Source organism: Ambystoma mexicanum, chromosome 6p, assembly GCF_040938575.1.
Source record: "Ambystoma mexicanum isolate Mex_15411 chromosome 6p, UKY_AmexF1_1, whole genome shotgun sequence".
Taxonomy (NCBI): domain Eukaryota; kingdom Metazoa; phylum Chordata; class Amphibia; order Caudata; family Ambystomatidae; genus Ambystoma; species Ambystoma mexicanum.
The window spans coordinates 1,467,750,573-1,467,765,226 of NC_090935.1; the positions used below are offsets into that span (position 1 = coordinate 1,467,750,573).

General features: G+C 46.4%; 1 protein-coding gene across 1 annotated transcript in view; it reads left to right on the top strand.

Annotated features, from left to right (window-relative positions):
• JCHAIN (joining chain of multimeric IgA and IgM) overlaps positions 1-13,212 on the top strand; it is a 144,771-nt gene extending 131,559 nt beyond the window's left edge. The window contains exon 4 of the mRNA XM_069626293.1: positions 12,666-13,212. Coding sequence (XP_069482394.1) covers positions 12,666-12,933 — 268 coding nt within the window. The 3' untranslated portion in view covers positions 12,934-13,212. The remainder of the gene's footprint in view (positions 1-12,665) is intronic.
• The last annotated feature ends 1,442 nt before the right edge of the window (positions 13,213-14,654 follow it).

Sequence of the window (14,654 nt, forward strand, 5' to 3'; positions counted from 1 at the left end):
TGCCCAAAGCTCCAGAGTGGATTATGAGACATTCGCCATACTGATTCCCCCAATACACTGTTTGAAATCCACCGGCCATTATAGACCTTGTGAATTGTCCTCTTATGCAGATGGACTAACAGTTGAATTTTACAAAGAGTATATGAATATGTTGTGTCCACTACTTCTTAGATTAGGAAACAAGGCCTATGACAAAGGCGCATTGAACGAGGCAAAATATTATTGTGTTGTTAAGCTGTATAAACCACTAGACCGCTGCGGTTCTTACTGCCGATTTTGCATTTTCAATATGGACAACAACATCTCGCTAAATTGCTAGCTAACGGAAGACTGCCATATATTCATCATTCAGCCCAGCCAGATCAATCTGGTTTTGTTACTGGTCAGTCTTCTCAATGAAACATCGAGGAATGGTTTGGTACATGGGCAATCTTTTAAATAGAACAGAGTGCTGTTGTCACCCTCCTAGATGGCTAGAAGGCATTTGATTCTGGTGAGTGGAAGTACTGGTGGGTCATGTTACAGCGGTCAAGTCTTGGACCCCATATCGTGACAATTGTATATCACGCCTAAAGCTAAAGTAATTCATTACCCACTGAAATGCATTCACCAATTAGTCCGGAGAGAGGGGCTCGACATGGTTGTCCACACTTGCTGCTCCCATTTGTACTTAAAGGTCCCTCATTTGTCTTCGATCACATCATAAGAACCCATCTATGCTGATGATATGGCTCTTTATATAAAGAGGCCTCAGGTCAATCTTGATCCCTTAATGGCAGAAATAACACATTTCATATCCATTGCTGGCCTTGCTATGAATCCAAATGGTTTCTATTGCACGTCCCATGGTAGTCTGATTGGTAGGGGTTGTAGGTGATGTTCAGTAACTTCTAAATGCTTGCAAGTTCATTGAGGTATGGATGCGAAAATTACACCCCCCATCCGCAAACAATTGCAAACTCAGAAAAAATATTTGGATTGCTTTAACATTCACAAAACCTGGCCGTGCAGTTACCTAAACTACTATACCTTTTCCAAGCCATGTCGATATGTCTCCTGGCGACGTTTTCCCACAGCCTTGAAAGCCATTATTTCAGGATTGGGTTGGGATGGGAAACACCCAAGGCTTAGTTGAAAGATACTAACTAGGCTGTTCTCAGAGGGAAGGTTGACTTTACCAAATTCATGGTGGTATGATTTATGTCATGAGCCCATTTTGTAACATATTCAGTTATGGTAGACATTGCAGTGAACACATCACTTAAGCAGATCACTGCATGGAAATAATCCCATTTCATGCACACACTGGGTCTTGCAGCCCTTGGTTGCTATACTATGGAATGTGCAGCACTTTTCTCCACATGTGGGTATATGGTAGACTCATACAATGGAAGTAACATTGGAATCTAATATGAGCCGAACATGGCAATCGTATGGGCTCCAGACCTGGCCTTATATGCTTTAGGCGGGAAAGTCTATACCATTAGACACTCTGCCATTCAGATGGCCCAATCCTCACTGGCACATTTTTGCAATACTCTAGGATGAAGGCATCTCTGAACCGGTGTCCAGTCAATTGGTCGACAACAAACTGGTCGACTGCAATTTGGTCGACACCATTTGGTCGAATGCCAAATGGTCGATTTTTTTTTATTTTTTTATATATATATATGTGTTTTGTGGGTTTTCGTGTGGGGAAAAAAAATAAAAAAGAAAAAAAAGGGGGTTGGGGGGGACCCCCCCAAAAAACCAAAAAATGGGTAAAAAAAAAAAAAAAGAAAAATTCGACCATTTGGCATTCGACCAAATGGTGTCGACCAAATTGTCTGTCGACCAAATGTTTTCGACCATTTGACTGGTAACCCCTCTGAACCGTCTTTGGCCAGATTTTCCGAAACCACCGAATACTAGTGCACTTGCGCAGATGGCGATATCCACGGGTGAAAGTGCAGGACTATTTTCTATGATGTATGTTCTACTTCAGGAGAATAGACATAAGGCCATGCACATGGCGCTGAATAAGCAGAGAAAAGATCTTCAACATACGGCCATGCACATGGCGCTGAGCAAGCAGAGAAAATATCTTCAACATACAACTAAAGAGGAACAGTGGACACAAACGTGCTTGTTAACTAAGGCTATTGTACTTTGACCTAAAGTAGGACCAGTGCCATGTTAACCACTTTTGGGGACCTGGGCATGGACATCTTTGGGGCCCCCCTCCACCAAACCAAAGTAATTAGGTGATAAAGAATATCTGGTTGCACCCCACTCCCTTATCCTGATCACAATCTATAGGTTGATATGCTGCGTCGCAGCATGCAAAAGTAAGCATGTTTACTCCCTTTAAGTCCCCTTACCCTCTTCATTCTTGCTATAACCAGAATGATAAACAAGTAGCATTTGATGGCCAACATTAGCAGTCTACGAAGAGGTTACTTCTGTTTTAGTATAGATACAGGAGACGTTTTATCAATATCATTCAGGAAGGCATGCAGCCTATAGTATTAATGCAGGACTGTATGTAAAGGGTACATGTAAGCCGGAATAGGCAGAAAACTCATATTAGCTGCCGCTGAGAATGCAAAAGTGATCAAGCATGGATAGAGAAGACTAATTGGAAGGAAGGAGAAATCGACACATATCATAAAATGAATAGTGGATGCAGATTAGAAGCTACCAGGAAGGTATCTGTATCCAGACAGATTGAGATAAGAAATGGGATATGGTTTTCAAATAGTGTTGCAATTAGAGATCAAAGGAACAAGTGCTGTGGTGTTGAATATATCAATGCTCACTACTATAGTGGAAGCAACACTGTAGCCAGTGAACCTATGAGTGAGGCTTTTATGAAGATCATACCCTGAGAAGGAAATCACTCTGAATGGTTGACAATTTTGAAAGGTTTAGGGACTGGCAATTTTGAGAGGTTAGGCAATACAAGATTAATTGAGATGCCCAGGATCCCAAATTGCTTAAGGGGTGAAGCTGGGATTTGTGCCAACTCTCCAACTGTGAAATTTCTGCATTTGAGCATTTTCTTTTCCTGTTCTTAACTTGAACTAAAACAATCCCATTTTATAAAAATGACTTGGAAAGTACACAAATCACATAAACAGACATGACCATTTATAAAAACAAAATACTATAGAAGGGTGTTACACAAATTGGGAATTATTCTAGCTTCATTCTCTCCATCATCAAGGGAAGAATATAAGGACCAGCATACCAATCGATGTGATTTAACACTTTTAATATGGGGTTTTCTTACATATTTTAAAGCTTTACTTCCAAAACAATGACTTGTGACATTGTCATTTGTAAAGGGTGCATAATAACCTTGGACTTTTACAAAAAAGCAAACCGCAGACTTTAAAATATGCTTGCTGAGGCCTGCAACATCTGGTCTGCTCTCTTCTGTCTACCACCCCTTTCAGTCAAATGTCCTACATAAGAAGAAAGATCAAGTAATGGGCTAAACAATGCCACTGTTTTCAAGAAGGCAAACCTCACATAAGACAGCACAGTAATGTAAAAGATATTAGATGATTTGACGAGGATCACTGTTCCGTCTGTTGACAAAGCCAGGATACAAGCATGAACACTTTTGTTCCACAGTCTTGAATTTGGATATTTATTCACCTCTAACAGTTTATGCTCATCATTGGAGGTGATTGCATAGATTCTAGACCTTCACCATTCAGATGATATGTTAGTTTTTATAGCAACCCCTATCTGGTGCAGGTACATTGCTGATAAAAGCACCTGTTGTGCTATAAAACCAGGGTACATATGCAGGTAGGTTTATAAACTTCAGACATAGGAAAGGCTCCGCCAGCTTTGCTGGAATGTGCTATTCTAATCTTGCATATGTACACATAGCTCTGCAATGAGTGCTTGACACGCTGAGCTATTGCATTTCAACTTTAGCTATTGCACATGATAAACATAATTCCCACAGGAAGGAAAGAATGCCACAGAGTTGTGCTGTTAGGAACACACACACTATGTATACCATAGTTAAGATAGAAGGCATTACATGATGAATTGATCATGGCAGAATGTACTTGTCAAAACAGAAAGGCAATGGGCTAAGAACCTCAGCAGCATGCCATAACATATCTTGACACGTGCTATTTAAGTCTGGTGAACAATGGAATATTACTTCTTTAGATCAGGCAGCCTTGTGGGGCCCCCCCTCCAAGGTCGGGGCCCTGGGCAAGTGCCCCTTTTGCCCTCCCATAAAAACGTCTCTGAACATCTTAAAATATGTTTTGCCTTATGTAGAAAGCAGAATGAAACACGTGGTCGCACAAAGCACTTGTTTTCTTTAAATCGAGCTTCCCGTGGGCAGCTTCCAAAGTGCCCCGAGCCTGCTCCTAACGACGGGCAGTGTTTGTGTGACTGAAAAAAAACATACCCAGGCTTCACTTAAAGTATCCTTTCCCTGGAATAAAACACTGGGCTTGCTGTGGGGACATCACACGATCGCGGGAGCGTGTTCTCGCGAGATCGCACATAATGTGATCTTGCGAGCCCACGCTCCGTGGGAAAACGTTCCCGCTTCAGAGCTGGCAGCCCGCCAGATGAAGTGGTCGCACCACAGCGCTGCTCCTGATGAGGAGCTGAGAAGCCTTACAGCACAGCTTCGAGGGTGTAACGCCACAGCCACAGGAAGCTACATGGGGGCCCTAGAAGCTTACAGCGTGCCATCATAGTGCACACACTTCCCAAAGTGATTCAACTGGGGGAGTCCTAAACTGAACTGAACTGTAAGTAAGCGCTTGATTTGAGCTTGGACACATAAGGGTCCACACCGGTTGTCATTTAATAAAGTCGGTTAAAACCCACTACAGCTTCCTGTCGTCCCTTAAGGCCACAACATAATTGGCGACGAGAATACCAAAAGCCCCACGGCCCCACCATGCAAGGCTCCACACCGCCCCCTGCCTTTCTCCCTTCACCAGGGACACCAGCAATTCCATGGATGCAGTGGGAGCCCCTTTTCTCCACCTATCTGGAAGCAGTGGGCGGCACGCGGTATGCCCCCGTCAGGTAGAGGGCGATGCTGTTAAATGCATTGGGGGTTGAAGGTCAGCGCATTTTTGCCAGTTTGAAGGCAATACCTGCGGCTGATGGTGACGACGACGACGACGTCTACAAGGAAGCGACTCGTCGCATTGTGAAGAGGTTCACCAATAAGGAGAACGTTGTACTGCACAGGCTGAGGTTCTACACCCGCAAACAAGAAGGGAGCGAACCCGTGGACGACTACATCACCAGGATGAGGGAGCTGGCTTCTCTTTGCGCCTTTGGCGAAAACGCAGAACAGGTCATCTGCGACATGCTCGTCGTTCACACTAACTCTAGGAAAGTGCAGGACAAGTTCATACAAGAAAAGGAGGTCACCCTTGACAAGGCCATCCAAATTGCCAGGGCGGAGGAAGAAACCTCCAGCAGACGCAAAGAGGCGGGAAGTCGCCTGCCCGTGCCCGAACTTGCGGCGCTACAATGGAGAGGGCGCAGAGACAAGCAGTCCCGCGACGGCCCCAGAGACAAAGGTCCCAGGCAAAAGGAGGCACCCAAATGCTATAAATGCGCCAGCACCAAGCACATGGCGAATGATCGCGACTGCCCCGCCAGGAATAAAGAGTGCTCCTAGTGCAGACGCAATAGTCATCGTGGCTCCGACATGCACCTGGCGGGAGAAAACTGTTTCCCGTGTCGATGGTGACTACGCTTCAAGCGATGATGACGATCTACAGGACAGACCCATGGTCGTCATGGTCAACGCCCCCCATGCCAGACTCGGGATCTGACCTCACTATCCTCCCCATCAACACATATAAGGAGATGATGGGACAACCAAAAGTAGAGATTAGAACGACCAGCCAAAAACCGACGGTGTTCGGTGGTGCAACTGTCGACCTTTTAGGCTACACCAAAGCCCGGATCGATTCCAAAGGGAGGTCTACCACCACCAAAGTGTATTTCTCACCCAAAGGCCCAGCAGTGCTGGGATGGGACGATCAACACAAACTCAGCATAAAACTAGATCCCAGCACTCCGGAACAGGTACTCATGGTCTCCTCAGGACCAGCGCTAAATTTCAAGGAGATGTTCCCGAACCTGTTTTCCGAGAACCCAGGGAAGGTGAGAAACTTTGTCCACAAGATTCGCCTGAAACCCAACGCGATCCTGGTGAAACACAAAGTCAGGGCAGTACCTGCCACAGCGAGACCCGCATTGGATGCCCACCTTTGGAAGATGGTCGAAGAAGGAACCATTGAGACTGTGGAATCCTCAGAGTGGCTGAGTCCAGTAGTTTTGGTCAAAAAGAAATCCAGCAACGACCTCAGGATCTGCATCGACCTAAGAAGCCTCAATCTAGAGGTAATCACGGATAGCTTTCCACTCCCCAGCATCAACGAAATTGTCCTCATGATGAAAGAGGTGGCAATCTTCTCTAAGCTGGACATGCGTGATGCCTATCACCAGATTCCCCTGCACAAATCCTCTCACCCCCTTACAGCGTTCATCACTCCTTTCGGCACCTTTCAATATACCCGCATGCCATTTGGGTTGTCGTCGGCAGCATGCGCATTTCAGAGGATGATGAACTCCTTACTTAAAGGACTCACAAATGTTTCCTTCTTTCAAGATGATATCCTCGTGTTTGCCAAAGACAACGAGACCCATGACAAGGCACTCAGGACAGTCTTGAGCAGGCCTCAAGAGGAGGGCATTCACCTACGCCACGAAAAATGCATCTTCAGAGTGAGCAAGGTAGAATACCTTGGGTACTGCATCCCAAGTGACGGTGTCAGTCCCAAGAAGAACCTCATGCAGGCCATAACAGAAGCCCCGGCTCCGATGTCCAAAGAGGAACTTCGCTCATTCCTGGGCCTAGCGGAGTACTATGCCAAATTCGTCCCTAGATTCTCCGAGACCACGTCTCCCATGAGGGAGCTTCTGAAGAAGGGGGCAGCCTACTCGTGGGGCCCAGAACAGAACAAAGCTTTCTGTGAAATCAAAAAGAGAATTCTACACGCGCCGTGCCTGAAACCATACAACCCTGAATGGGACACCTGCATTACCTCAGACGCCAGCGCGTATGGCCTGGGGGCCACCTTGACCCAAAAGAAGGGAGACACTGAGAATATTGTGGCGTTTGCATCCAAAGCGCTGTCATCATCGGAGAAGAATTACTCCACGGTTGAGAAACAAATGTTGGCATGCGCATGGGCCGTCGACTACTTCAGATTGCACGTATGGGGGACGAAATTCAAGCTGATCACCGACCACAAACCCCTCATTCACATGTTGAGCTCGGGCGGCACCAAGACTGCCACCCCAAGGCTGGCCAGGATCGCCGCAAAGCTTCAAGAATATACATACGAGATAGCCCACATTGCGGGTTGGAAAAACGCACAAGCGGACTGCATGTCCAGACTCCTGAACCAAAGCGCCCCTGGTACCACATTCTTGGAAGATGAGTGTGTCGTAGCCTCCATCAGTGACTTGAGGAACGGTGAGTACATGGACCTGAGTGAGCGCCACTGGCAGGAGGAGTTCGAACAGGACGATGCTCTATGGCACGTTAGTACCTGGGTTCGCGAAGGATGGTCCAACGAGAGAGCGATCCCTGAAGGCCTTCGTCCCTACTGGAAAGTGAACTAGGAAATCACCACCATGAACGGTCTCATCCTCAGAGGCGATCAGATCATCCTGCCCAGCGGAATCCGCAAGGTGATACTGTGCAGAGCACACTCAGGTCACCTGGGATGCAACATGACCAGACGCAGGATACGCGACGCCTACTGGTGGCCAGGCATGGACCAGGACATAAGACAAATGGTCGAAAGGTGCCATGAGTGCACCAACAGTGACAAGCGCCTAGCCGTGAGGCAAGCCCCCATGCTGCCCACCAAAGTCCCCAAAGGGGTGTGGCGAAAACTAGGTTTGGATTTCATTGGGCCCCTGGACAACATGCCCCCAGAACACAAATATGGGATAGTCATGGTCAACTACTTCTCCAAATGGGTGGAAGCTGACTTCACTTCAGACATCACCACAAGCACAGTCATTGAAGCACTCACCGCCGTATTCCAGCGGGAAGGTCTACCAGAAGAACTTGTCACAGCAAAGGAGTTCAGCTAGTCTCCTGAGAAATGGAGAAATTTCTCAAGCTCAACAACATTCGACAGCGGAGAGCAAGCCTATACCACCCACAGGCCAATGGCCTGGTTGAGCGGGCAAACTGCTTCATCAAAGGGGCGCTACAACTGGCTCATGCCTCGGGCCTAGACCCGTACAAGACAGTCAAGGAAGCTGTAGCAGCCCACCGCCTCACCCCCAACGCCGTCACAGGTGTTTCGCCAATCCATCTGCTGAGGGGGAGAAGGGCAACATCCTCACTGGTACCACCCTGGCTCCATCAAGTGAGGGCTGACGAAGACGTGGACATGGATGACATAGCGTTTTGCATGCAGCGCAACAAAGAAGCCATGAAGACCCAAGGGGACTTGCGTCGAACCGCTCGACACACAGCAGTTAACAGAGGTGACCTGGTGAAAATATGCCTTCCCACAAAGACACTTCGACTGGCTCCAAATACAGCAGTCTCATAGAAGTCATGGAGAGAGGGTCAAACCACATTTGCACCAGCAACGGAAGGAAAGGGAATCTAGAGAGAGTGGCCATGTACCGCAGGAAGGGAGACATGGAACAACCACACTGGGATACCGGAGAAGATCAAGACCGCCAGGGGACATCCGAAAACCCTCGCCTCTCAGAAAGAGATGCCTTGGAGCCACACCATGGCAACGAGTTCTCAAGCCCCAACTCTCCAACTACACCCAGGAAGTCACGGCGAAGAACAAGACAAGGAGAACTCGAATCACCCGCACCTCCTCAAGAGTACGCCAGCAATCCTGCCCCATATACAGATCTAAGCAGACCTCAGAGAGAGAGAAGAAAACCCAGCAAGTTTGCAGACTTCATCATGGAATGACCACCCATCCTTTTTCCCAGCAAAGGAGGTGTGTGGGGACATCACACGATCGCGGGAGCGTGTTCTCGCGAGATCGCACATAACATGATCTCACAAGCCCACGCTCCGCAGGAAAACATTCCCGCTTCAGAGCTGGCAGCCCGCCAGATGAAGCGGTCGCACCACAGCCCTGTTTGGAAGAGGGCTTAGCTGTTTGGGTTGTGCTGGCTAGGCAAAGGACGGTGGTGACTGTGTGCTCAGAATCTGGTGATTATAGGTTGGTGGTGACTGTGTGATCAGGATCTGAGGATTATAGGGTGCACCCAGACTGCAGCTGCCTCTGATAAGACCAACAGAGGTAAGAGCTTTTCTCCCTCGGCACATCAATTGAACTGGACACTAATGGTCTGGACTTAGGGTCTCATCAGGAGTTGGGACGGTATCCCAGCTCTAATTGTGCCAGGATATCGCCAAACGCAATTTGCATTACTGCTACTCGGTCTGGCACAATTTGCGCCGGATCACGAGTAGTGGTAAGGCGGTAAATCCCCATCGTCCATTGGGTCCATTGGACCCAATGGGGGTGGGTGGTGCAATTACCACCGGCCCAAATACTGCCAGCGGTAATAGCGCTGAAAATGCCCATACCGTTAGCGCATTGCCCTCCAGCTCAGAGCTGGAGGTGAATGAGTCCAGGTAGGGCCATACTCGGGATTGGGAGGAGCGGTACATGCGGCAGTAATAGCTTTACCGCTATATTTTCTCACTCTGCCCAACTCCTAATGAGGCCTCTAGAGAAGGTATGGGGAGCATGCGAGGGTGGGCTTGGTCTGTAATGAATGTTGCTTCTTGAGTTTGACCGTGAAACATAACAGTCTGTGTGTTCGCCATTTCCTCATCATGTGCCTTTCTTTTTATTTATTTCCAAAGTGCACTTACTAGGGCAATTTGAGCAAGGGAAGAATGCAAAGTTGTGTATAGCATGCAGAATTTCTCAATTGCCTATGTGAGGTGCGTCACAGTGTCGCTTGAAAGCGGTGCTAATTAGTGATCAAGAAGCTTTGACTCCCCTAATTTAAAGCGTTCCTTGGGAAAGTGTTTGATCTGATAACAATTTAATTACCAACAATACCTGTGGGAAACGGATCGGGTTTGAAAGCCCGCGATTCAAATGTTCGAGGGAGAAAAGACTGAAGATTATTAGTCGAACTTGGCCCCTGCCCACACCCTTACTTACCTTGTGTCCCTGTGACGCCTGTTCGCTTTCACTTCCGTGATCGGGTACAGGCGCAGCAGAGTCCTTTTCTTTTCTTTTTTTTTTGGGGATGGCTTGGGGGGGACACCCCCGCGACACCGTGCAAGTGACATTATTACAGAAAACAAAATGCAAACAAATGCTGAAAATGCAAAACATACTTTTCAGGCTGCAGGGCCGTCACAAGGTGTGTGACAGGGGCAAATGGTTCTTCTTCCAGAGTCATTTTAGTTACATTACATGTCCTCCCATTTTCTTTTTACATTTTTTTTTTTAAAGGGTCTGTGCCTGAGCAGGCATTCAGGATTTAAAATGTTGCGCACTTAGGCGTGAGTACATGGGGGAACTGGGGCCACTAGCCTTTTAGTTTTTTGTTGTTCTTTGCAATATAGGCGCGAAACTCCCTTTGCATCCATAGACATGTTTTAACACTTTTCATTTTCTGGACGTAGGTCCTAAGTGATCTGTGTGTGCATGGTTAGTGTCACTGGAGACAAAATGCTATTGGCTTTGAAGTCGTATAAAGGAGCTGCATGTGAGGCAGTGATTTTTAGAAGCAGGTAGTCCTTTGAATTTGAGGGACAAGTGTAAAGCAGAACGCTTTAAAAGCAGCACAGCAGGTTGAGTACCTGTTGCTGAGATTTTCCATGTTCAGTTCTGCTTGTAGATTCTTGGTCATTTTTGCCGCCATTCCTTCTGAAAAACATATTATACAATACACCGTTTCGATCTGGGTATGGGTCAGGCTAGCTTGATTCGTTTTTGGCTATTTGGTTACATTCAGGGCAGGGGAATGTCTGCCCCTGTAATGAAAGTGAAAAGTTAGAGACCGATTGCCGGAAGGAACGTTCCAATTCACAACTGTCTTAAAGAGTGCCCGAATGTCATGCTTAATTGCCAAAGACAGCACTCACCCTCACAATTCCAATTAAACTCTGCCCAGTATGCTCCCCTGTTGGGTAGCGTTTAATTTTAGTTGGGCACACAGCAGTGTTCACAACTGAAAGGAAAAACACTGCCCGACATGCTCGCATGTCAGGGAGGGTTTCATTGTAATTGTACACGCTGCGTGCAAATCCGAGCATGGCAGGGAACGTTTACAATCGATGCCTATGGGGTCCGCCTGCTTTATGCTGGTGCATAAAGCTGGTGGAGCCCATAGGGATCTCCAGCACTTGAGCTGGCATGAAAATCCACCAGGGTGCAAATGCTGGAGCATTTGTATGGCTGAGAGGAAGGGAGCAGGGGGAAACACATGTTCCGCCCTACAAATGATTGAAAATGAGCTGTGGCGGGAATGTAAGGCGTTAAAGCCTTACGCAAGGCTTTTACAACTTCCATTTACGTTGCAATTCATCAGAACATGAGCTCTCAACAGCTGTCTTGCAGCCTACTGTAAAGTGGGTGACATAGTACTGTTTTCGACACAGAAAGGAGACCTGCAACTGTAGTCAAAATACACAAATGGAGGCATGAGTGAACATATGTTATGCCTCTCCCCGGTGTAAATTGATCGTTTAATTCACTCACACATGTTGTATTTATGAAATGTGTGGCTATTGACCCTGTTTCTGCAGGAACCTGCAAGTGCAATGAAGACATTTGCATGTTTAAATGGGGAGGTGAGCATCACACTGGGGGGGTGGGGGGGTTGCTTTAATCGATTCCAGTGCATGAAGGATAGCAGTATTTAAGTGCATAACTGTGTGGTAGTAAATATTGTGTCATCGCAGGGCATCATTATCGCAGGGTCCACGAATGACACAGGGCCCGATTCATGGAATATTTGCCCGGTTCAAAGTGAATTTGCACCGCTGAAAAGTGACTTTGCACTGCCGACACAAACCCTGATTCACGGAACCGTGCAAAGTGTATTTTTGCTGTGCAAAGTCCGGGCAAAGTCATTTTGTACTGCAAAAATGACTATGCGCTGACTTTGCCTGGACTTTGCACGGTTCCGTGAATCAGGGTTTGTATCGGAAGTGCAAAGTCACTTTTCAGCAGTGCAAATTCACTTTGAACCAGGCAAATATTCCATGAATCGGGCCCACACATCCTCTGAAAATTCACAGGTTGCGCACACAACATGGACATCAATGTCCTCCGCATTTAAGCAGTTACGTGAAGAAAAACAAATAGAACATAATGAATTGAAAAACGAAGACACCTGCACAACAACAAAAAAGCTACACAACTAAATACGTTAAAAAAAGTTATATGTTTATTTTGAAAGCACCAGACTATGTTGGCCATGGCACCGGCATGCCTAAGCCGACTAGCGCCAATTTACCACCTCTCTTGTGGCATTGTCTTTAGTGCGCACTTGTCATTATTTCTTACAACTTAACCATCCAAGAATCGTGCATCCATTTATGAATGAACGTTTTTTCAAGATCTGGTTTACCTCTTGTCTTGCAGCTGCAAAAAGTGTGACCCGCAAGAAATCGAGCTGGGTGGAGAGATTGTTACTGCCACCCAGAGCAACTGCGACGGCCACAAAGACGTGTGCTACACCTACGACAGGAATAAGTGCTACACCAGCGACATCAAGTACACCTATGGAGGGGAGACGAAATATCTGAAAGCACCCTTGAATCGGGAATCCTGCTACCAGCAGAGCCCGCCCATGTCAAGCTGGAAGGATGAACACACAGGAGTACACCCCGCCGCCTCGTCTTGCAAATGAAACCCATATTCTTGAGTCCTACTTCATTCCATACTCTTGCGTGAAATGTGTAATGTTGTGGTTTACTGTCTTTCTAGTAAACTGTTTATCTTTTTTTCACCCCTGAACCTTTATCACAGGACTACTGCAAGAGCATTTTCTTAACCATCTCTTATGATCTATTATATTTGAATTAGTAAATGCGTACAGCTTCCAAAAAGCTTTTTTAAATGTTTTTTTTTACAGTTAACAGTGTATGTAGCATTGATTTTCCATTTAGTAAACTTTTATGCAGTCAAACTGAGTCATCTTAAACAACATACCTATCATTATTCTGTTACTAAATTGATAAGTGAAGGAGAATATGTGTACGTCACACTCTGGTAGGTAGGGACTACCTGGTCCTCAAAGGCGTGCGTGGGCACTGTGACAAAAGTAAGACACTTTTTAGGTGGGAAGGAGAAGTCCCAGCAAAGGAATAAAGGACACAAGAGATTGGTACAGGCTTGAGAAACTCGTAGCATGAAGATTACCCCTGCTAATAGCGAAGGGAGTCTTGATTCTATTAAAGACAAGGAGGCAAGCATTATGCTTCAACTTCATTTATTCCTGTCTTCAGCAGTTTCAACAAAAATCAACATCTTTTTTTGTTGTAAACTAAATTTCCCTCTCAACACAGTTCTTTGTGTAGTCCATTCCATTTCCTGTCATCTGCTCTTAGTCCTTCCTGTCCCCTTGCTCCACCTCTTCTTTGAGTGCTCTGAACTGCAACCGAACTTGAAACTGAACGAATCTCAACTCAATGAACTCCGGAATTTGTCTGCAAACGTCCAGAACGTCCAGGTTGCCCTGCAATTGTTCTGTCTCTGGTCCGGCTGCTCCGCCGACACTTTAAGACTGTTTCTCTCACCGTCTCAGCTCAACTGTTCTTCTGGTCTTTTCCTATCAGGATAGAAAGACATGTTTTAGGGTGGAGAACGCCTGCCCTATTTGTATAGGAGTAAAGGTCAATGCTTCCATACACATCTCTACATATACAATTACAGTGCATGCTTCAGGTGGGAAAGTAATGCTCGCTTCCTTGTGTTTAATAGAATTAAGACTCCCTGCGCTATTAGCAGGGGTAATCTTCATTCTATGTCAAGACGGGAGGCAAGCATGATGCTTGTTCAAAGCTTCCCATTACTGTTGTCGCTACTGACGGAATAGGCTTAAAGTAAAAGGTCTTAAAAGTGCTATCGCTTGTCAGTCAGCTGCTTGCAAGATATCCTGTAGCGTTGCTCCTTTTGCTAGAGCCTTCGAGTTCATGGCCCCTCTCACTGAATGCGCCCCAAACTTAGATCTATTACCGCTATTTGCCTAACGTTGTGCACCCATCTGGCTATAATGGCTGTCGCTACTGCTTTGTACGGTCTTCTCTTCGCTATCAGCAATTGTGTTGTCCCTGCTGGACGCATCTCTGCTGTTATGTTTTCATATTCTCTTATGCATGCTGCTACACACCACTTTGGATGATTGTGTAATAGGGGTATGAGATGGATGAAGACACTGTCTTTGTTCTTCGGAGGGTGAAGGTAAACCTCTCAGGTCTGAATGTTTTCCTCTCTATGTCTAGGGCTTTTCCATCCGCTACTCTTCTGCATGACACTAGGCATAGGAGCATGGCTAGTTTACCCAATAATTGTTTCAAAGATAGGTATCTGTCTATCGGCCAGCTATCAAGTAGCTCCAGCACTATTGTT